The 20,173-nt window shown below is 52.8% G+C and overlaps 2 protein-coding genes across 7 annotated transcripts in view; one reads left to right on the plus strand and one right to left on the minus strand.

Annotated features, from left to right (window-relative positions):
• Positions 1-693: 693 nt before the first annotated feature.
• Positions 694-1,557, minus strand: MRPL41 (mitochondrial ribosomal protein L41). The gene has a single exon (XM_025476024.3). The coding sequence runs from the start codon at positions 1,457-1,459 to the stop codon at positions 1,052-1,054; it is 408 nt and encodes a 135-aa protein (XP_025331809.1). The 5' UTR covers positions 1,460-1,557; the 3' UTR covers positions 694-1,051.
• Positions 1,558-1,618: 61 nt separating this feature from the next.
• Positions 1,619-20,173, plus strand: part of PNPLA7 (patatin like phospholipase domain containing 7) — a 64,733-nt gene continuing 46,178 nt past the window's right edge. For 2 of the 6 annotated variants that reach the window (XM_025476003.3, XM_049114908.1), the window contains exons 1-13: positions 1,620-1,740; positions 2,735-2,766; positions 4,229-4,303; positions 4,442-4,529; positions 4,913-4,992; positions 6,605-6,696; positions 6,866-7,006; positions 7,470-7,629; positions 8,238-8,318; positions 15,524-15,652; positions 16,090-16,170; positions 16,913-17,039; positions 17,660-17,800. In XM_025476003.3, the coding sequence (XP_025331788.1) occupies positions 2,737-2,766; positions 4,229-4,303; positions 4,442-4,529; positions 4,913-4,992; positions 6,605-6,696; positions 6,866-7,006; positions 7,470-7,629; positions 8,238-8,318; positions 15,524-15,652; positions 16,090-16,170; positions 16,913-17,039; positions 17,660-17,800 (1,225 nt within the window). In that variant the 5' untranslated portion in view covers positions 1,620-1,740; positions 2,735-2,736. Of the gene's footprint in view, positions 1,741-1,864; positions 1,884-2,734; positions 2,767-4,228; positions 4,304-4,441; positions 4,530-4,912; positions 4,993-6,604; positions 6,697-6,865; positions 7,007-7,469; positions 7,630-8,237; positions 8,319-15,523; positions 15,653-16,089; positions 16,171-16,912; positions 17,040-17,659; positions 17,801-20,173 lie in introns of those variants that run through there. The other 4 variants (XR_007413240.1, XM_049114907.1, XM_049114909.1 and 1 more) reach the window with 4 other exon arrangements.

Genomic DNA, 20,173 nt, shown 5'->3' on the forward strand with positions numbered 1-20,173 from the left:
GTCTTGTGGGAGTTGGACATTCAGTTCTTCATACTTTTTTTAAGTAAAACTAAATGAAAGTCTGCTTTTCATAAAGCTACCTAACAGTTTTATATGAACATTTAAAAAGATCACCTCATTACAGCATGGTAAGTACTTGTATTAGCCTCCTGTGAGAATAAGCAAAGGGAAACGTGTGCGCCATTGAGCGGCCTTAGCGTGTCATAAACTTGAAATACATTGGATCAGTGTGGTTGATTTATCCCACTTACCCCTTGTGGCTTTAGTATCCTTAGGGGCTTCCAAAGCCTAGACACAGAGTAGCTCCAACACAACTTGAGTTTGTGACTCCTCTGACTGCCAAACTTCATTCTGTGTTTCTGGAAAGCACAGTAGTAGGAGTGTAGGCCAGCGTGGAATTTGTCAAATGAGTAGATACAAATATAAACAGGCGTTCTGAGTCAGGAAACACCTTTTTAAAAAGATTTTGAGAAAGAGCACAGGGATGCAAGCACAAGGGGGCAGGGGTGGAGGTATAGTGGGAGAAGCAGGCTCCCAGCAGGAAATCTGGAGGCAGAATCATGGCCTGAGCTGAAGGCAGATGCTTCACCCAGGGAGCCACCTGGTGCCCCAGAAAACACATTTTTTTTTTTTTTTGCTTTATTTCTAATGAAAATATGTCAGAACATGTAAGAAATTACTCTGATAAAATGATGGATTCCTAGCTAATGCATTTATTTCAGTAGAAGAATTTGGACCCATCTGTAGGGTTGAAGGTATTTAACACAAGGATCAATGAAATGTTGGGCAGAACACAAGAGGCCCGAGGGACTCTGCACTGAATGGGTGAAGCCAAAGGGGAAAGAGGCTAGATTACTGGAGGTGCGCCCGCCAGAGCCGTTGCTTTTGACCCCATGAATATGCATGCTCCTTTGACTCCGGGTGATGGACGGTGGGGTGTGAACCGCCTTCCCTGTGCCGCAGACGCTGTGGGCGGGGAACGACGGCTTCCAGGTCCCCGGGCCGGCCCTGCTGCACGCTTCCATCCCGCCGGGGTCAGACCCGGGGACCCCTAGCGCGGGAAGTTCTTGGGGTACAGCTGGAAGAGCTTGCCTTCCTGGGTGGGCTCGAAGCCGTACTTTTCCAGCTGCTGTGGGTCGAAGGCGCCGTCCCTGAAGTCCTTCTCGATGGCAGGTGCCACCGCCTCCCGGAACAGCTGCTTGGCCGTCAGGGGCTGGTCTGTGCCCGCCGGGACGCGGTAGTTCACGTACGGCTTGAGCCGGAAGCCGGTCAGCTCGGGCACCACCAGCTCCGGGACCATCTCCTTGACCAGCACGAACTTCCCGTCGCGGCCGTGGACGCCGGTGCCCTTGGCGCCGCGGCCCTTGTAGAAGGTGCGCGGGCCCCGCTTGCTGGTCCACCTGCTCATGCGGTCGGCGCCCCGCACCAGGCAGCGAGCCGCCTCGCTCAGGAGGCCCATGCTGAGCCGCGCCCAGGGGACCGCTGTCCCGAGCCGCTCACGCGCACGGCCGCCAGCCGCCCCGCCCTGCGCTTCCGGCGCCCTTGGCGGCTTCCGGCGGCCCGCGCGGCTTCCGCGCAGCAGCAAGAGCAGCTCCGATTGGCTGGCTGCGTCCAATGCACAGCCTCGGCCTTGCGAGGGGGCGGGACCTCCGGGCCCCAGCCAATGCACCGGGAGGCGCGGCGCCGGCCGGGCGGTGGAGGCAGTGACGGGAGCGCGGGCGTCGGGAGCGCGCGGTCCCGGTGAGTCGCCGCAGAGCGCCCCCCGATGGCCACGCCCGGGGCCTGGCCCTGTGAGGAAGGGTAGCCCGCGGCGCCCCCAAGCCGTGCAGGACGCGCCCTGCCCCACAGGCTTCACGGCCGGCGCTGCGTGGGGGGAGGTGCAGGTGGGGGCGGATCCGTGTCCTCTCGGCCGCCCGCACGTTAACCACGCCCCCCGCCCAGACACCGGCCCCCGCGTCCCCCAGCCCCGAGGACCCCCTGCAGTGACCCCTCCACCGGCATGGCCCCGATGCCTACCCACCCGCCGCTGCCCGGGCTCGCGGCCCCTCTGTCCGGCAGGACTTAGGGAGGCTCCGTGAGGCGGCAAGGGGCGCGAGACCTTCCCTGGGACGCCCTGGGCCTTGGGCGCCCTTGGCCTTGGGCGGGCCCTCTCGCCGCTGCTTCCCTAAAGGTCCTGGGAGACCTGGCTCTTCCCGGTGGACCCCTCCCTAGGTCGTCCCCCTCGGGACCCGGCACGCCCACCCCGAGGGCCCCGCCACACTGGGGAGGAACCCCTGCTGCAGGCTGGAGGCTGTCGAGGCTTCAGCACAGCCCCCGCCCCCGGCCCCCCTGCAGCACCCCCCGTCCTCCCTGTGGCCAGAGGCTATGGCATAGCTGCCCCCGCCCCCGACTCCTCCCCCCTGCAGCCCCGACCCCCACCCCCACCCCCACCGCAGCCTCCTCCCTGTGGCACTCGCCCTTGACCTGCAGTTGTGGGTTCCCGGGCAGCCACGGAGCTGTCTACAGAGGGGGAAGCGGCTCTGGTGCTTCTCTTGGTGGAGAAACAGCTTTCCATCACGGTTTTTCTTTCGGTGCAAACATAATTTAACTAGAGAGGGAACCCAGGGGAGAAGGCTGCAGGCGTTGCTCTGCCCCAAGAGTGAGAGTTAGGGGAACACTTGGGGTCCTTTGAACCCTTTTCTTTTCTCCTTGACTGTTTTTTGTTTTGTTTTGTTTTGTTTTGTTTCATTTTTAGCCATGACGCAAGAGGAGGATGCCAGCCCAGAGGTATGGGGCTGGAGGGTCCCAGAGATGAATCAGAGCCTCACAATTCCCAGTTAGGGGCACTTGTGCACCAGGACAAAGGGTCTGCATTTGTTCTGTGGGCAGCTCCTTGAAGTCTGTGGAATGGAAGTGGCAGCCTGGGCCCTTCTGTCCACTTGTCAGAGTCGAGACCCTGCGTTGCCTCCCCTGAGGTCAGTTCCCACTGCTTCCCCTGAGGACTCCTGTTTGTTTTGACTCCGAGTCCTTTGTCACTGGAACATCTGTAGCCACATCACAAAGGCCTTTATTCCTAAAGCAGAAAAGTAAATGCATTAGAACAACCATAAAAAGCCTGATGCTCAACCATAGGAGATTGTATAACTAGGTTATGGGCCACCTGGGTGACCCTTTCCTCCAACATCCTTGCTTGTCCTCGAGGTGGTGGCTGAGCTCCAAGGGACACACCTGAATGAGGGGCAGGCTGTGAGTGCTGTCACGTTGACAGTGGTGCCACACCGTTAGGTCAGGAGAGGCTGGATGCCTCAGCTCTGCAGCAAAGCTCCCACTGCTTCCATTTGCCTGCTGGACCAACTTCAAAGGCCAGCTTTTCTGGGCCACTTACTTATCCTGTCTCGTGGTAGCATTCTGCTTTTGAGACCTTTTTCTGAATGCCCTTCCATTTCATTGGTGTCTGGTGCTCTCTCTCTCTGAGGGATCAGACAAGCTACTTTAGTCCTTGGCGCTTGTGTGGAAGGTTGAAAGGATTAACAGGTGCCCCTGCCCCATCGTGTTCTGGCTGCCTGGGGGGAGGTGTGTGGATACCAGGAAGAATGCAGGGTGGCTGCTTGTTTGGCTGGTTTTTCTTGCTCATTTTCATCTTCCTCTGGTTGAGGACTCAGCCAGCATCCTCCATATGGGTGGCCCCAGCCATGTGCCCACTCATCACCCTGCACTCACTTTCTTCTCTTCCTCCCTTCCGTGGGTCTGGGCTTCTGAAGATCCATTAACTCCTTCCCTGGGAGGTGGTCGGGGAGCAGGCATGGAACCTGTGAGCGGGTATTCAGGGTTCTCAAAATCCAGATGGCTCCTTGTTTCTCAGCCTTGCTGAGCCTAGGCTTCCACATACCCTGTGACCAGCAGCACACAGTCCTGCTGACCCGTGGCCAGCCAAACTTGCTCCTGCAGACTTGCATCTGAGGGACTGGAGAGCTGAAGGGTTGGGACTCACAGGCAATAAGGATGCCAAGGGCATTTGTGGTGACACAGCACAGCTGCCGGCCCTGCCCAACTGCCCCCATCCCGTGGTGGCTGGGGGGGGCGGATCCTTCTCTGTGTCTCCTGGACAGGCGTGCTCAGAGGAGCTCAGCACCCTGGAAGATCACTTCTTGGGGGGCTGCTAACTCCTGAACCAGTGGCTCTCTTCCTTCTGCCTGGGAAGCCAGGGCCACCCCTGTGTGGCGCTTCCTGACCACGGTGTTCTCCTCAGGATGCCTTCTGTCTGAGCACCACCCTGCAGTCCTGGGGACTGTCGCTGACAGAGCGGCATTCACAGTCCACCATGGTAACTGTCTCCAGTGCTTCCTGCCGAAGGGTTGGGGCTGGGCGGGGGGCCTGGATCCTGGCTTATCCCAGACCTTGCAGAGTGGAGAGGGGCTCTGTGGCAGCCTTGCTGATGGACGCTCTGTCTGTCCTTGCCCAGCTGCTGGGGATTGTGATTGGAGCACTCCTAGCCCTGGCCCTCGTTGGCATCACCGTCTTTTTTGTGTATAGAAGGGTTAACCGATTCCGTGAGTATCTTGCTCCAGCTTTAAAGGGAAGGACAAGGGCTTGGGAGGGTGGGGGAGGTTGGGGGGACTTGCCCGTGTTTTGAGCTTCTGGGAGCAGGCCTCAGGCCTGTGCTGGGGACCCTGGGCCCGCGGAATTTGCGTATGTTTCCAGTTTTCTTGGCTTACATTTCTGAGCAAGACTTGGTAAGAAGAGATGTGAGTCTTGCTCCCCTTGAACCACCCTGTGCTGGCTCGGGCCAAGAGGCTGTGGGCCTTTCCCCCACGCCACGCGCTGTAGCAGGGGCAGTACAGGCTTGGTGTGTGTGCCCTGACTGCCGCCTGGTAGGGCCCATCGCCCCGATGTCCCTGCCGCGGCTCAGGAGGCGCCTCTGCTCCCCTTGCAGGACAGGTACAGCCCACTCCTCAGTACAGGTTCCGGAAGAGAGACAAAGTGATGTTTTATGGCCGGAAGATCATGAGGAAGGTTAGTAACCTGTGCTGCAGGCCCCAGTCCTATAGGCTCCCTTGGGGTGGGGTTCCCAGCTATCTGGGCTGTTAAAGGCATGTGTGTCTTAGCTAGCAACGAGAGCGAGGACAGAAGGCCCTTTGGGGAATGTCCTGGGGCCTAGAGGGTCCTGGCTTCAGTGCTGAAACTGGGGGTCCTGCCAAGATTTGGAAGCTGGAAGGCCTCACTTGTCAACCCACGTGGAGGATTGGTGGCCTGGTCCAGCCCTTTCTGGTCCCCCTGGCCCACTCCGACTCCCTGAGGGCAGGGGGATGCGACCCTTACTGTACTTGAAATAACTGCTGGCTTTTTAGAGTAGCCGTTACTTATCATGTTTCTCTGGATAAACAACTAATTCATGTTCTCCATAGCAAATTTGAAATGCCACAGGAGAAGGCATGTGAATCCTTGTGTGGGCCTCCCATTCTTCCCAGCATCAGGCTATGACATGGAGGCCCCCTGGTACCACTGACAGGGGCTGTGGTGTGGGCCTCAAGCCTGAATGCTGCCTCCTCCCAGCCTTGTGAGGAGAGCCACGTGGGCTGACCCCAGTCATCAACCCGTGGTCCTGCTGAAGAATGTGCAGTTGCCAGGCCTGGGTTAAGGAGGACGGGAGTGTGGTCCTGTGGTGCCAGGTCACCTGAAGGGAAGCAGGACTTGGGACCACACACCTGCAACTGACACCACGGGACAGGCACTGAGCGGGGAGCAGGGGGCAGTGGCTGCCCGAGGGGCTTGCTGACAACCAGGAACCAGGGACTCTGCACTCTCACCACCACAGGGTAGATGAGCTGGTCTCAATGGGGAGAAGGGGCAAAGAGCTTTCTAGACCCAGGATGATCATGCAGGGACTCGGATTCTAGGCGACAGGGCAACAGGATAGGATGGGGTCGGCCTTTTTTTTTTTTTTTTTAAACATTATTTATTTGAGAAAGGATGTATGCATGAGCAGGAGGGGCAGGGAGAAGGAAAGAGAATCCCAAGAAGGCTCCGCAATGAACACAGAGCTGGACACAGGGCTCGATCTCACAACCAGCTGGCCACCCCGGAGGCCCAGAGCCAGCTTTTAAAAGCCTGTGGAGCAGCCCCAGTGGCACAGCGGTTTAGCGCTGCCTGCAGCCCAGGGCGTGATCTGGAGGCCCTGGATCAAGTCCCACGTCAGGCTCTCTGCATGGAGCCTGCTTCTCCCTGTGCCTGTGTCTCTGCCCACCCCCCTTCATCTCTATGAATAAATAAATAAAATCTTAAAAAAAAAAAAAAAAGCATGTGGAAAGGGGCTGCTGTGCCATCATGACAGGAGAGGCTAAGCATCTGCCCTGCAGACAGAGAGAACATAGGCCTGAGGACGCAGTGCTCTGAGAGCGCTGGCTGTTTGGGGATATGGCCACGAGGTGCTCCACTGTCCATGGTACCAGGGATGGCTCCCCATGTCTGGGGCAGACAGGGCCAGCAGGACCAGAGCCCGGGAACTGATGTCATGCTTGCAGGCAGCCCACAAGGCAGGTCCTGAGGGCTGTGGCTGACCCCTGAGGCTGAGTCTGGGTCCATTAGGTCATGGGGTCAGGAATCGGCCTCTCCCTTCACCCTGCAGGTGACCACGCTGCCCCACACGCTTGTAGGGAGCACGGCCGCCCCCCGGCAGCGGGTGAGGAAGAGGACCAAGATGCTGTCTCTGGCCAAGAGGTACTGGGAATGTCCTTCAGACCACATGTGCCCTGGCTGCCCTCCCTGGAGGGCACTGGGGAGCCTGCCTACCACCATGGCCCCTGGCTTCCCCACCTCTGGGTTTATAGTGCTCACACCAGCTGCTTCGACCACCTTTGGGTGCCAGGTGCATGAATCTGCTTTGCAGGATTCTGCGTTTCAAAAAGGAATACCCAACCCTGCAGCCAAAGGAACCACCACCGTCCCTGCTGGAGGCTGACCTCACGGAGTTTGATGTGAAGAATTCTCACCTGCCGTCAGAAGTTCTGTACATGCTGAAAAATGTGCGGTAAGACGGAAGCTGCGTTGGAGGCCTGGGGCCGTCAGTGCTATGTCCTATTGTATTGTTTGCTTGTCAGCACTTGCATCTTGAGAAGGAAACCCCAAGCAGGTACAGGAAGTGTGTGGCGAGATGGAAGCTACAAGCCTGGGCTCCCTTCCACCTATGCCTGGAAACCCCATTCCTCTTTCTCGCCTGGCTTTGCTGTCCCAGGTTTTGTGTACACCTCTGGTTCAGAGTCACAGTCATGGCTCAAGGGTTCTTTGAGCGGATGGGAGAACAGTTTATGAAAATTTCCGGATTCAGCTTCTGTCCTGACAGTGACTCAGGTGGCTAGTGCTGCAGGGTCTGCATGTCCATGACCTCCCACTCTGTGGATCTGGTCCGCAGTGCTGGCGGCAGTGGCTGTGTCTCCATCGACCTCCTCCTCTCCTTCCTGGAAGATCTCCCACATGTGTTGTGGTTCTTGCAGGGTCCTGGGCCACTTTGAGAAGCCACTGTTCCTGGAACTTTGCAAACACATGGTCTTTGTGCAGCTACTGGAAGGGGAACATGTCTTCCAGCCAGGAGAGCCAGATACCAGCATCTACGTGGTGCAGGACGGGCGCCTTGAAGTCTGCATCCAGGACGCAGTAAGAGAGCCTGGCCACATGTGTCAGTGGGCTCAGGGAGTGCAGAGCATGGTAGAGGGTATGGGTCTGTTGTGGTTGGATGGTTGCCTTGCTAGGTAAGCTCTACACTGATCGTGGGGCTCGAATTCATGACCCTGATATCAAGAGTTGCACGTTCTGCCGACAGAGCCAGCCAGGCATCCTTGTTGTGTTTTTACTTACATGTCTGCCATTTGAAAGATGTTTTAAAGTTTTCTATTGAAAAATTAGTATAAAATTTTACATTTCGATTCTTTGGGGAAAAAGGCACACTTTGATGTCGAAAGCATTGGCACACAGTGTGTATGCCCTTTGCTGTTGGTGCATTCCCTCTCCCTCACACATGGGCGGTGCCCGCTGTTTAGGGGGTCTGGTGGCATTTGACCTGTTCAAGCCTTTTAAGGTGCCTCTTCCATCTCCTTGGAGTACCCCCAGTGGTCACACCCCTGCCTTTTGTGCAAATTTCAGTGTAGTGACCCAGTGTCTGCTCTCAGGACAGGCAACAGTGGTTGGGTGGCCCAGCTGGCCTGTGGGGGGGGGGGGGGCTGAGCCTCCCATCAATGGACGATTCTGCTCTGCTTCCTGAGCAGGATGGCAGTGAGGTGGCGGTCAAAGAGGTTCTGGCCGGAGACAGCGTCCATAGTCTTCTCAGCATCCTGGATGTCATCACTGTGAGTCCCCCGGGTGCACTCAGTGGCCAGGGGCTGGCCTAGGATGGGAGGGATTCCCCATGGGTCAAGGGGGTGTTTGGGAGCCATGTTAACTGTGTTTGAGAGGAGCTGGGCATCTGCTGATGCGTTCTGGCTGTCTTTTAAGTGATTAATTTTTGGACTGAATGACACATGCGTGTGGCCCAAGATTCAAAGGGGACAAACATCATAGAGTGAAAACACTTCCTAGGGGGGGCCTTGCCCTGGATCTTCTGTGCTCATGGTATCTCTCATTCTCAATCTTCTGCTGTTGATTGTTGGAGTGGATGGTTTTATGTGCATGTCATTTTATGTATTTGACTGGCAGAGACTTCCCAGATGTAGGGTGTACCGCCCCCCACCCTGCCCGTGTCCTCACCCACCATCCAGGCATTCATCTCATGTTTGACCTTTGCCAGTCCAGCCAATTACAAAATAACATCTCACATCATCTTGTGATTTTTAAACTTACTGTCATGGAGCATCTCAAACATTTGCAAAAGTAGGCAGAATAGTAAAGTCAACTGTGTGTGCACAACTGTGTGTGCTGCAAAAAGTCTCGGCTCAGCGCAACCATTCCCTTCTCGTTAACTAGAATTTAACATCTAATTTTCTTTTTTTTCTGAGTAAAATTTCTGTACAATGAAACAAGATCTTAAGTGTGTCCTACCTGAGTTTTTTTTTTAAGATTTTATTTATTTATTCATAGAGACACAGCTAGAGAGAGAGAGAGGCAGAGACACAGGCAGAGAAGCAGGCACCATGCAGGGAGCCTGATGTGGGACTCGATCCCAGGTCTCCAGGATCACACCCTGGGCTGCAGGCGGCGCTAAACCGCTGCGCCACCGGGGCTGCCCTCTACCTGAGTTTTGATTATGTACACACCTGTGTAGCTCAAAAGGTGCATTTGATTGTCACTTTACCTTTGAGGTTATACTTCCTGCTTTGAGTTTTAGCTGTACATCAAGGCAACTTGTACCTCAGTTTCCCCCAGATGGACATTGCACAAAGTGGTCTCCAGAGCAGTTAGCAGACCTTGACAAGGATGCATCCATGTGGGGCTAGAAGCCTGGGTACTTGTGTGACACTCATGATGGGTGGGCCCTTTGGTGAGTGTCCTTTGATCTAGCCCTGAGTTCTTGTGCACATGGATGACAAACTCCAGAGACTTTGGGGGTGTCCACGGTGTTACCCCATCCCTATTAGGCTGGTACAGACATGCTTTGAGGTGTGTTAGGGCCTGGGGTAGAGGTATGGATAGAACTCTGGCATCTTGCTCTGCTCCCAGGACCTGGTGTGTATTCACAAGATGCTTGGCTGGCGCTAAGAGGAATACCACCTCCTCTGAGCAAGGCTGACCCACTTGAAAGGCCAGTGCATGGCCTGGTGGCAGCCTTTGCCTGGAGCATTGTGCTGGGAGAGGGCACCCAGATGTGCAGGGCATGTCCCCATGTGGTTCCATAGGACTCTGGCTGGTGTGGGTCAGAATCTGTAAGGTGCACTGTGAGTCTGAGAAGCCCAGGAGGTGTAGACAGATTGTTTACATGGAGATAAATTAGAGTTATGCAGCTCTGTACCCTCCCTCAACCTTGGAAAGTGTTAAGCAAACTATAGCTTTGGTGGAGGCCCTTCTTGGTATTTATTGTCTGCAGTGATTCCTGGTCTCATTATAATTTTGGGCTTGGGCACCACATCTTGCAGCCCCAGGAGATGTGTGCTGTGAGCAGGGCCTCCCCAGCCTGCTGCATTCCTGTCCTTCTCCTGGGGCAGCTTCCTCCTGGGGTGGGTAAGAAAACAGCAATGTTTCAGAGAAAATAATTCTGTATTGTGATTAACTAATCATCTGGAAGGACATCATTTTTGCCTAATCAGACATTTGTGTCTGTCATTAAAAAGAATTAATTCTATCCAAGTAACATAGACAAATTCTAAGCACAGTTTTGGTGTTTTGTGAATCACAGTTCTCTGTTCCACTGCCCTTCCCTAGAAAAGCCACTTCCATCTCTTCTAGGTTTTTTGTGCAGTGTGCTTCCCTTGCTCTTTTGTAATCCTCCCGTCTTAGATTCGTGTGAGCTAGTTAGCCTGGAAATGAGGGCAGGCTTTCCTGATTGCTCTACGGGCCTCCCCACTCCTCCCACCCAAGCAAAGCCACACTCATGCAGGGTTGATCGCCTCAATGAGGTTCCTTTCTTGTTTTTCCTGGAGTTAACAGCTGCCTTGGTTTTTGGGTTGCTTCGTTTTTTGTGTAGTCATGGTCTGGTGCCCTGCTCCAATGCCCTCTGAGTTGGGGAGAAGCCCCCAAGCACCCATCTTCTTGTCCAGCCTGACCTCCCTGGGCTGGCTCCCGATCCTCTGGGGTCCCCGCTCCTCATCTGGGTCCTTTCCTTCTGTCTCTATGGGGCCCTCACCTCCACTCCCTTGGCCAGCTTGCTCGTGTTGGTGGAGCAGTTGCTGTCTGCTTTCTAAGAAGGGTATGAGGGAGATAGAGTTCTGAAACCTTACAAATCCAGAATTGTCTTTATTCTGTGCTACCTTTACCTTTCTGTTATACTTTCTAGGAGATTTCTTCCACTTCATTTTCCAAACCTCCTACTGAGTTTCTCATTTTTGTCACCACATATTTTATTTTACTTTTTTATTTTTATTCTATTTAGTTTTTATTTATTTTTAAAAATCTTATTTATTTATTCATGAGACGCAGAGAGAGAGAGAGAGAGAGAAAGGCACAGACACAGGCAGAGGGAGAAGCAGGCTCCCTTCCATGCAGGGAGCCTGACGTGGGACTCGATCTCGGGTCTCCAGGACCACACCCAGGACTGAAGGTGGCGCTAAGCCACTGAACTACCCGGGCTGCCCTATTCTACTTAGTTTTTAAAAAGATTTTATTTATTCATGAGAGACACAGAGAGAGAGAGGCAGAGACACAGGCAGAGGGAGAAGCAGGCTCCCTGCATGGAGCCCGATGTGGGTCTCTGTCCCAGGAATCCAGGATCACGCCCTGAGCTAAAGGCAGACACTCAACCGCTGAGCCACCCAGGTATCCCTTACTTTTTTTATTTTTAAATTGAATTAAAAATTCAGTTTAACTCACAGTGTAGTTAGCTCATGGTTAGTGTAGTTTCAGGAGTATAATATAGTGGCTCAGCACTTTCGTATGTCACCCATTGCTTATCACAAGTGCACTCTTTCATCCCCATCACCTATTTCACCCATCCTCCCCTCTGGTTACCATCAATGTGTATAGTTAACAGTCTGTTTCTTGGCTTCTCTTTCTCCTTTGCTCATTTGTTTTGTTTCTAAAATTCCACATGTGAGTGAATTCGTATGGTATTTATCTTTCTCTGCAGTCAGATGTTCTACCCCTGAGCTGTAGTCCTTGTATTTGTCTTTCTCTGACTTATTTTATTTAGCATAATACTCTCTAGGGGCACCTGGGTGGTTTAGTCTGTTAAGCACCCAAGTCTTGGTTTCAGCTCAGGTCTGATCTCAGGGTTATGAAATCAAACCTGACATCAGGCTCTGCACTGAGTGTGGAGCCTGCTTGAGATTCCCTCTTCCCCTCTGTACCTCCCCTGCCATTCAAGTGTACTCTCTCTCAAAAAGAAAAAAAAAAAAAAAAACTCTAGATCCATCCACGTCATTGCAAATTGAAAGATTTCATTCTTTTTTATGGGTAATATTTCATCATATACACACACACACAAATACATACATGTACACATACGTATAAGTATATACACCTACCACACCGATTTTCTTTATCCATTTATCAGTCAACAGGCACTTGAGTTGCTTCCATATCTTAACTATTGTAAATGATGCTGCTGTAAACATAGGGGTGCTATATATGTACACATATGTGTGTGTGTATACACATATACATTTTGCATATATGTATTTTTTTAACTAGTGTTTTCATATTCTGTGGGTAAATACCCAGCAGTGGAATTACTGGAGTCATGTGGTGATTCTAGTTTAAATTTTCTTCACATCCTCACAAACACATTGTTTCTTGTGTTTTTTTATTTTAGCCACCATGTTTTTTATTTTAGGAGCTCTTCCCTGCCCCCCAATTTTTTAAATAATATCTTATTTTTTTCACAGATGCAGTAAGATGAGGTTTTCTTTTACTCTCTGTGTTTTCTCTCTTTCTTTTGGGTCTCTCTTCTCTGTTTACTTTGGCTTCAATCTTTCCTAGCAGCCCGTTTGTGTGGAGTGCCATCCATGTTGACCTGCCTAGGTAGGCAGGAGTCTGAGCCCCACATGTGGAACCAGAGTGGCCAGTCAGAGAAAGAGAAGGACAGGAGCCTCCCACAGGCGAGAATGACATGTGAAGGCAGAGCAGTGGTCAGCGCATGAGAGGGCCAGGCGGGCCACACAGCCTCTGCTATAACTGTTCAGCTTGGCTGTCCCTGTGTCCAATAAAGATTTATTTACAAAAACAAGCAGTAGGTAAGATTTGGCCCTTGGGCTGAAGTTGGCCCACTCTGGTGGCTGAGCGTTACCTGTCAGGAGTAGATGTATCAGGCTCAGCAGCAGCATACAGCAGTCTGGGCTGCTGAAAATGTTCTGTACCTCATTTGAGTGCTGGGTATATGGGTGAGCCCTGGTGTGCTCAGGTTTGCCCCAAGGCTCATTGCAGGAAGGCAACAGGGGGCCCACAGAGTGGCATCTACAGGTGTTTTCTCTAAAGCTGAATCTCAGAGAGGTGTCTGCAGTGTCCTGCCAGAGTGGAATTGGCTTGGAATCAGGGAGGGAGCGTGGGGCTGCCCCATCCAGGTAGATGGACGCTGTCCTCCTGCCCAGGCGTGAGCCCTCGGCTATGCTGAAGATCCTATGCTCTGAGCCGTTTGCTTCACCATCTGCAGAACCCCAGTGGCCAGCTGCAGGGCGGGGAGGAGGCTCAGGCCCTCCCGTGAGGGTGGGTTTCACGTCTTGCCTCTCTGCTCCTAAAGACAACAGCTCCATTAGCTGCCAGTCTGTCATTTACTTTTCACCAGTTTCCATCATTGATGCATCTAGTCTTCTCTCAGCTTTTGTCCTGATTCTTGGAGGTTTGTATTTTTGTAACAGAACAGAGATAAGTGGACATGCTATGAAGACCTCCCCTTCAAACCACCATCTCTCATGGGAGGTCATCTTTATTACCGTCCTTTCCAACTGAAGTAGCAAGATAGTCTTTGGATACCTAGGCAATTTTGATTCTTTTACTTTTTTTCCATTTTACTAAATAATTAGCCCACATCACTGAGAGGTGTATAGCAGGTACTCTGATTTACACCTGCTGTGAAGTGGTCACACAACAGGTCTAGGCAGCACCACCATTGCCCAGAGATTAAAGTAAAGGGGACATGCTGAGCTCCCAGCACCAGCTCTCCACAGTGTCCCCATATGTCGCCTGGCTCGTTGCATCCCCGGTTCTTCCCGTCTTGATGTTATAACTGAAACTGTCTGTTCTGGCCACCTTACCCCAAACCCCTTTCCCTTATTACTTTACTCTTTACAAATGTTGTGATATGTCTCAGAGATACGGAAATGCACAGTAGTTCGTAAGCAGCCAAGGAAGCTGTTGCCCAGGTCATGTGGCTATGGCGGAGCCAGCTAGCAGTGAACCTGGCCTCCAGCACCCCTCTCCTTTCCCCAGAGGGTTGACGTGCCCTCCAACATGCAACCCCCAACCCCATGCAGCCTTCTGCTGCGTGTGGCTCTTCCACAGGTCATTAACATCAGCCCCCTGTGTGCACAACTGTCCTGCTTCAGGCATCTGCACCTCTGCTGCTTAGAAGGTTTTTAGACACATGCAAACATGGGGGTTCCTGCACCTGGGCCCTGTGCACACTCTCAGCAGCTCAGCCTCTCTCTGTGGCTCAGTTTTTTTTATTTTTTATTTTTTATTTTTTTTATTTTTTATTTTTTATTTTTTTTTTAGTTTTTTTTATTTTAGGTGAGGTCGAGCATGTTGTTTTTCTGTTTGGAAATAAGTAGCCCACGAGCCATTTTTAGCAACAGTGGGTACACTTTCATTCCCTTTTCTACTTACCCCCCCGCCACATACACACACATATGCACATGCTTTTCTCTCTGATTCTTGGACAGAGATGAGAATTGCCATCTGATGGGGTCTATGGGGCTGGTCCTCCCATATGGTCCTGGAGCTTACTCAGAGCATCTTGAGAGCTGCATGCTCAGGTTCCCGAAGCATAGGGCCTGGTCACGGGGTCGGGAATACCCCAGCTCCCCCTCCGTGGGCGGACTTCCATGTGTGGCCAGCCCCATCCTGAGACTGCCAGGGCTCCCCCTGCGAACACAGACATTCCTAACACATTGAGAGGCTGCCCCCAGGAACTGGGGGCCACGACCAGCCACTTCCTCACCACTCAGCCCTGGCGGTACAGATGTGGTCTGTGTGAGGGCTACTGAAATTCCTCCATGGCTGGGGTGAGGGGAGAGGGGTGTGGAAACAGCATGGGAGTTTCCTGAATACTGAAGGTGCATATACGGTATAGCCCAGAGCTGTGCAATAAATGTGAACATCTATGAGTTTATTTTATTTTATTTTTATAAATATTTTATTTATTTATCTGACACAGAGAGAAAGCGCAAAAGTAGGGGGAGCAGCAGGCAGAGGGAGGGGGAAAAGCAGACTCTCCCCTGAGCAGGGACCCCGATGCAGGGCTTAATCCCAGGACCCTGGGATCATGACCTGAGCTGAAGTCAGATGGGTCACTGCCACCCAGGTGCTCCGACAGCTTTATTTATAATTGCCCCAAACTGGAAACAACCCAGATGCCCTTGAACTGCTGAGCCAAGGAAACAGCCTCATTGTGCACCATCAAGAGCACAACTGCTGGTGTGTGAGGAGCACGTCAGGCCTCAAGCTGGCATCTCAGGGAGGGGAGCCGGGTGTGTGTGATTCCACTCATGTGATGTTTTGACAAAGGCAAAGCCATGAGGAGGAGTGATGAAGGCTGGTTGTGGTGGTTGCTGGAGGATAGGGTGGCAGCAACAGAGGGCAATGCCCTGGCTGGAAATGCGGGCTCTTCTCTCTGGCTCCCAGTGGGCTCCCAGGAGGTGCTCCATGCGTGGAGCCCGGTGCTCAGTGGGACCCTGTGGGTACTTCCACATGCTGCTGCTGCATCCTTCTGAGTCAGGGCCCTGGGAGCCAATTGACGCTGATGTCCTTGCAGGGCCACACCGCTCCATACAAAACTGTGTCTGCCCGTGCTGCTGTCCCTTCCACTGTCCTCCGGCTCCCAGCGGTGGCTTTCCAAGGAGTTTTTGAGAAGTATCCTGAAACCCTGGTGAGGGTGGTTCAGGTAGGTCACTCCTGCAGTAGCCCCTCTGGCCCAGGGCCTGGCGTACCAAGCATTTCTCACATGCCGCTGTGTCAGTCCTGAGTGTCACATGCCCAGGAAGGCACATCCTGGTGGGTGAGGAAGGACTAAGGTGGGTTTAGAAGGTTTTGTGATGTGTATTTTACAGTAAAAGTGAATATTCATGATCTCAGAGAGGTCTCCAGAACCCCCAGGAGCCCCCCAAAGAGTTCCTTTTCTATGATTAAGTTTCTGTATTGAAGCGATCTTAGATTTACCAAAAATCTACACAGTGATGCAGTTTCCTTATGCCCCTAAGGCTGACATCTCGGGGGACTGTGGTGAGTTGTCAGACCTGGGGCTTCGTTCCTGCGAGGGTCGTGATGGGGCTGGGGTGCCTGGAGGAGGCCCGGCCCGCACAACTGGCTGTTCCCCACCAGATCATCATGGTGCGGCTGCAGAGGGTCACCTTTCTGGCTCTGCACAACTACTTGGGCCTGACCACAGAGCTCTTCAACCCGGTAAGTGCGGCTTCTCACCCCCGTCCACATCACCGTGACACTGGGCCCGGAGAGGGGTGTGTGGGGCTGTGTTTCCTGCTCTGCCTTTTAGCCGATGCTTATGGATGAGTCAGGAGCTGAGAACCTGTCCTGTCTGAGATCTGGGGAATGAGGCTTCTCTGATGCCTATTCGAGGAAAGCCTGGGGTTGGCCTGAATGTGTCCCCTTGGGTCCCCTTGCTCCGTGAGCCTGCCTGCCCCTTTTCTGTTGCTCACCTGGCAGTGGAGGTGGTCACCTCCTGTCCCCTGGGGTCCCTCCTGCCGGCAGTCTGGCTGGTGGGGTTGAGCTTGTGGCTGTGAGAGCCAGAGCTGCTGTGAGCAGGAGATGAGACCCTTGTGGGCCCTGGTTGGAGAGGCCCTGGATACTGACCACTCATTACTGGAGTCAGTGTTGCACGTCTGTCTTCTCCCTACTTTAATGGGTTTTAGGTTTTATCATCTTCTTTTACTGGTATTTTAAGGCATATCCTTTTGTTTTCTACTTTACTTTTCATCTTAATGAAGAGTATTAAGCTTTCTGACAGTGCTGACCACCATTTAAACTTGATGGAATTGCCAGGATAAAGCAAGCTGGGCTTTTGGGAGCTTAAGCATATGGCTGGTATCTTTGCGGGTCACCAATCCTCTTGTTCCCCCAAGTGTGGCTGCTGGGAGTACTAGCCAAGGGGTGCCCCTAGAGTGCCTGCATCTTTCTCACACCCCAGGAGAGCCAGGCTGTCTACCTGCTGTCTGTGGCCAGCATGGCTGCTGGAAAGGCCAAGAGGCAGGCCTGCTGCAGCTCCGAGGATCGTCTGGAGAGGACCCTGTGGCCCCAGGAATCGTGCGACCCAGGTACTGCCCCTGAACTGGCCTCCAGCCTGAGGCCAGGCCCCTTTTCCTCCCCAGCTACTTCTCCCATCATCTCTGTGGGAGGACTGGGCTCCCGGGGAAAGCCATCCTGGAGCAGATTCCTCACTTCATGCTACCCTGAGCTCTTGAGAGAATCCTGGATCTGGGGAAAGAAACTGTCCATTGAGGTTTCTTGGCTACAAGTCACCTTCAGAGTGATGATGTCATGTGCAGTATGCTAGCAGGTGTGGGATCAGTTACCTGCTTGTTCACGAGCAGGCGGCTGATAGTGAACAATAGCCATGTGGCTCAGGGCCCCTCCTGGAAGGTTGTTTTTGGATTCCTTTTCCTGAGGAGCCAGTAGAGCCCTCAAGTATGCCAGGGTCATGCCAGGTGCATGGTGGCCACCTTGACCACAACAGTCACAGGGAAGGGGGCTTGCAAGGCTCCAGCCTAGTGGAGGACGCTGGTAGCAGGGGTGAGTCTGTTCAGAGAGAGCTAAGAGAGGCAGAGCAGGGCTGCGTCCAAGGCTGGCACTGGCCTGGGCAGGTGCGTGTGGGTATCGAGGTCTGTGCACCGTCGTGAGCACAGTGGCCTTCGTTCCACTGGTCTCCTTCCATCAGATCGAGGGGGCGGCCGTGCAGCAGCCTCGGGGCCTCTGCTGAAAAGGAGCCAGTCCTCCCCACTGCCTTCTGTCCATGAAGAGATCCTGGACGAGCTCGGCAAGGCCCAGCCAGGTGACCAGGCCCCTTTCACTCCACCAGGTAAGGCAGTGGGTGACCTGAGCTGGGAACACTAACAAGTCCAGAGGACCCTGTGCCCACACTCTGGCTCAATTTGATGCAGTGCTAAGCATCTTATTGCCCCGAGTACCCTGTGGGCTTCCCTCCACACGGTCCCTGTTCTCCTGTTATCTCGCATCTGTGTCCCGGGGGTCCACATCCCTGAGGCTGTACCCAGCTGCTGCAGGAGCCTCTCCTTTGTCCCCTGTGCTAGGCTGTGCCCACCAGCACACCACTGTGTCACATCCTCCACTGACATGGGTTTTCTAGGCCCTCTGGCCCCTCAGCTGCCACCAGGGTCGGCTTTCATTAGAGCAGAGCTCTCAGGGCGCCTGGGGGCTCAGTCGGTGGTGTCTGCCTTCAGCGCAGGTCATGATCCTGGGTCCTGCTCAGCGGGGGTCTGCTTCTCCCTCTCCCACTCCCCTAACTCTGCGCTCTCTCTCTCTCTCTCTCTCTCTCTCAAATCTTTTAAACTAAACTAAACAAAACAAAACAAAAGCAGAGCTCCAGGAGCTGACCGTGCCAGCTGGGGCACCTTCCTGCAGGAACCTGGTCCTGGCCTCTGTGTGCTGTAGCCTGGAAGGGCTCCCAGCACATCCTGGGGCAGCACAGGTGCTACCAGGGACTCTGGTGTCCAGCCCGCAGCCCATACAAACTAGCTCCTCCTTGTAACTTTCTGATTTTCCTCTTATATTAGTTAGAAAGTTCATTTTGTTTTCATTTGCGTTTTGTGAGTTACTGGCAAGTTTCATCATTTGGTGTATTTGAGAGCCGTTTGGGTTCCCTCTTCAAGAATTGTCTGTTTAGGGATGCTCAGCTGGCAGTCAGTAGAGTGTGTGGCTCTTGACCTAAGGTTGTGAGTTTGAGCCCCACATTGGATATGGAGCTTACTCTCAATAAATAGATAAATAAAAGTTGTCTGCTTATATTCTCTGCTCATTTCCTGTGGGGCTTCCTGACTCTGTCTTGTTGATTTGCATTAATTCTTTATATGCTCTAGATAGAGACTCTTCATCTGCTGTAATTGTTCAGGCGCCTTTTTCTGGTCTTCATCTGTCAGAAGACCCAGCCCCGGGGACTGTCGTGGAACAGGAACCTTGGTGTTCATTTACTGAAAACCGGCCATTGTGCACCTGTGGTCTGTGTGTGGCCCCTTCCTCCTTGTTCTGTCCTTGTTCACTGGGCTTTGAGCATATCCACAGTCTCCTCTGAGCTGTGTGGTTCCCCTTCCACACCAAGGGCTCCTTCGTTTGCCCTTCTCACTTGGATGTGTTCAAAATAGGAAGTTCAGCCTTTTCAGCCTTTTCTCACTTTGTATGGTGGTAATTTATGCAGTACCATTAACAAAACGATCTTTCATTTCCCTGTTGCCTAGTTTGGTGCCATCTTCATTTGACATCAAATTTCTGAATATACATATTTGTTTGTTTTTTGTAATAGCTTTCAGAGATATGATGCACATACATTAAGTTCACCTTTCTGAAGTGTCTGATTCATTAGTATAGTCACAAAATTGTGCCTTGATCACCACTATTTAATCCCAGAACAGGGCAGCCCCAGTGGCGCAACAGTTTAGCGCTGCCTGCAGCCCAGGGTGTGATCCTGGAGACCCTGGATCGAGTCCCACATCAGGCTCTCTGTATGATGCCTGCCTCTCCCTCTGCCTGTGTCTCTGCCTCTCTCTCTCTCTGTCTTTATGAATAAATACAAAATCTAAAAAAATTAAAATAAAAAAAAATCCCAGAACATTCTGTCAGCCAGTAGAGACACCGTACACGCCCATCAGCCATCACCCCTGCCCTGGCCCCAGGCAACTACTGATCTGTGTCTGTCTCCAGGATTTGCCTGTTCTGGATGTTTCATTACTTGGATTTCCTTTTAGGCATTTTTTGTCTTCTGCTGGGGTATTTGCCTATTTCTTCACTGATACCAAGTTGTTTTCAAATTTCATTGGCTTTTTATGGTTGTATAATATGAGTACAGAAGGTGTAAATTGCAAATGGGTTGTTTGATGACTTTTCATAAACTGAACTCAGCCGTGAGGCCAGCACCCAAATGCAGAAACCAGCCACCCCAGGTCCCGCCAGCAGTGATGTTGGACTCTGCCTCCTGTCCCTCCCTGAGCTCCAGCTGCTGGGCCGGGTTAGTCTGATTGCTTCTGCTCAACTTTGCGTCTGACGTGTGTTGTGTGAGCAACACACACCTGTTCTCCCTTGGGGGGTAAATTTATTGTGTGAGCACACTGCTTGTGCATTGTCTGTTGAGTACACATGGACATATTCCTATTGGAACCATCAGGTCGCGGAGGGCATGCTGTTGGCTCAGGAGGTGCTGGGCATGGTTTTCCAGGTGCTT

This window comes from Canis lupus, chromosome 9 (genome assembly GCF_003254725.2).
Source record: "Canis lupus dingo isolate Sandy chromosome 9, ASM325472v2, whole genome shotgun sequence".
Classification (NCBI taxonomy): Eukaryota; Metazoa; Chordata; class Mammalia; order Carnivora; family Canidae; genus Canis; species Canis lupus.

What these genes read in the sequence shown, in the direction of transcription:
- MRPL41 (XM_025476024.3), bottom strand. Translation starts at nt 1,459, where the DNA reads ATGGGCCTCCTGAGCGAGGCGGCTCGCTGCCTGGTGCGGGGCGCCGAC.